Source organism: Ochotona curzoniae, unplaced genomic scaffold (genome assembly GCF_017591425.1).
Source record: "Ochotona curzoniae isolate NIBS_2020 unplaced genomic scaffold, NIBS_Ocur_1.0 patch216, whole genome shotgun sequence".
In the NCBI taxonomy this organism is placed as follows: Eukaryota; Metazoa; Chordata; class Mammalia; order Lagomorpha; family Ochotonidae; genus Ochotona; species Ochotona curzoniae.
Genome location: NW_024466769.1, coordinates 459789 through 461407, shown reverse-complemented (window position 1 = coordinate 461407; position 1619 = coordinate 459789). Strand labels below are relative to the sequence as shown.

The 1619-nt window shown below is 68.2% G+C and overlaps 1 protein-coding gene across 1 annotated transcript; it reads left to right on the top strand.

Annotated features, from left to right (window-relative positions):
- Nucleotides 1–295: 295 nt before the first annotated feature.
- On the top strand, nt 296–1414 carry LOC121166717 (UV excision repair protein RAD23 homolog B-like). The gene has a single exon (XM_040995970.1). The coding sequence runs from the start codon at nt 296–298 to the stop codon at nt 1412–1414; it is 1119 nt and encodes a 372-aa protein (XP_040851904.1).
- The last annotated feature ends 205 nt before the right edge of the window (nt 1415–1619 follow it).

The window sequence follows — 1619 nt, the reverse complement described above, 5'->3', positions numbered from 1 at the left end:
TCCGCCTCCCGCCTCCCGCCTCCCGCCTTCTGCCTCCCGCACCCTCTGAGGCCTGTTGGTGCGCAGCAGGACCCAGCTGGCCGCCAAGTGGGTCGGGGTGCTTGTGGACAGGCCGCTGCCCGAGGTGAGCCGGAGCGCCCCCAGCCCAGCCTTCCCCTGAGGCCCAGGCACCAGCGGGAGACGCGGGAGCCGCAGCAGCAGCAGAGGCAGCAGCGGGAGCAGCGCCACCCCGCCAAGGCGCCCGCCCCGGCGGCCATCACGCGGCCCAGGCCCGGCCACGCCACAGGCCCGCACCATGCGCCTCACCCTGCAGGCCGGCCCGCAGCTGACCTTCCAGGTCGACGTGGACCCCGAGCACACGGTGAGAGCCCTCAAAGAGAAAATCGAGCTGCAGCAGGGCAGGCACGCCTTTCCAGCGGCGCAGCAACGGCTGCTGTATGCCGGCCAAGTCCTCCAGGACGGCGCTGCTCTCAAAGACTACCACCTGGATGAGCACACAGTGGTAGAGGTGCTGCTGGCCGAGCCCAGCGCAGCTGCCACTGCAGGGCCGGCCGTGCCCAGGGCCACGGCCACCAGCATGGCCACAGCCACCAGCACGGCCACGGGCACAGACACGGCCACAGCCACCAGCACGGCCACGGGCACAGACACGGCCATGGGCACAGGCAGGGGCGAGCAGTCACAGCCTGCCCCCTCTGCTGCCCTGGCGTCCAGCCCGTGGGCAGCTGCAGCTCAGGCCCCAGCGCCTGGCCCTGCCTGGGCGGCCACCTCCAACATGGCGTCTGCCCAGCCCGCCGCACTCGCTGCCCCTGCGCCTGAGCCACCTGCACCACAGGAGGCACCCGCGCCAGGTGCCGCCCTCCCAGCAGCCAGCGACGAGGCCACCGCAGGACCCTTGTCCGGCCCCACGTCCTGGGAGCACGGGGCAGGTGCCCTGGTGTCAGGCCCAGCCTACGAGCAGTCCATCACGGACCTCGTGTCCATGGGCTTTGAGCGACGGCAGGTCCTGGCAGCCCTGAGAGCCAGTTACCACAACCCTCACCGAGCCGTGGAGTACCTTCTCGAGGGAATCCCTGCACACACAGAAGGGCGGGCCGCGCACCAGCCCCCTGCAGCCGCGGGCCGCAGAGCTGCTGGCTCACCAGCAGACGCTGCGTGGACAGCGGCGGCAGAGGCTTTGGCATCTTCTACCAAACACCTGCTGGACTTTCTCAAGACTGGCTCTGGCCCTGCAGGCCTGGCTCAGGGCCAGCAGGGCTCCAGCGAGCTGACAGCCCAGGAGCTAGAAGCTATCGACAGGCTGAAGGTCCTGGGCTTTCCTGAAGCACTGGTGAGGCGAGCGTATCTAGCTTGTGACAAGGACGAGGAGCTGACGGCCAATTTTCTCATCGAGCACTACCTGCAGGAGGACTAAAGGGAACTCTTGTGTGCTGCATCCGTCCCCCCTCTGCATGACACTGACCTTGGTCTTGGGTGGTCCTCGCTGACTGCTGCTCTCCACATTTGGCATCTGGTTATAGATGCTAGGGCTTTGAGTCGAGTGCTGGTTACCCAGGGCAGGGATAGGCACGTGGTGGGTCTGCCTCTGCAGCAGGTGCCACAGGTCCCCACCGTGGGTC

Coding starts and splice junctions, on each gene's coding strand:
- LOC121166717 (XM_040995970.1), top strand. CDS start 296: ATGCGCCTCACCCTGCAGGCCGGCCCGCAGCTGACCTTCCAGGTCGAC.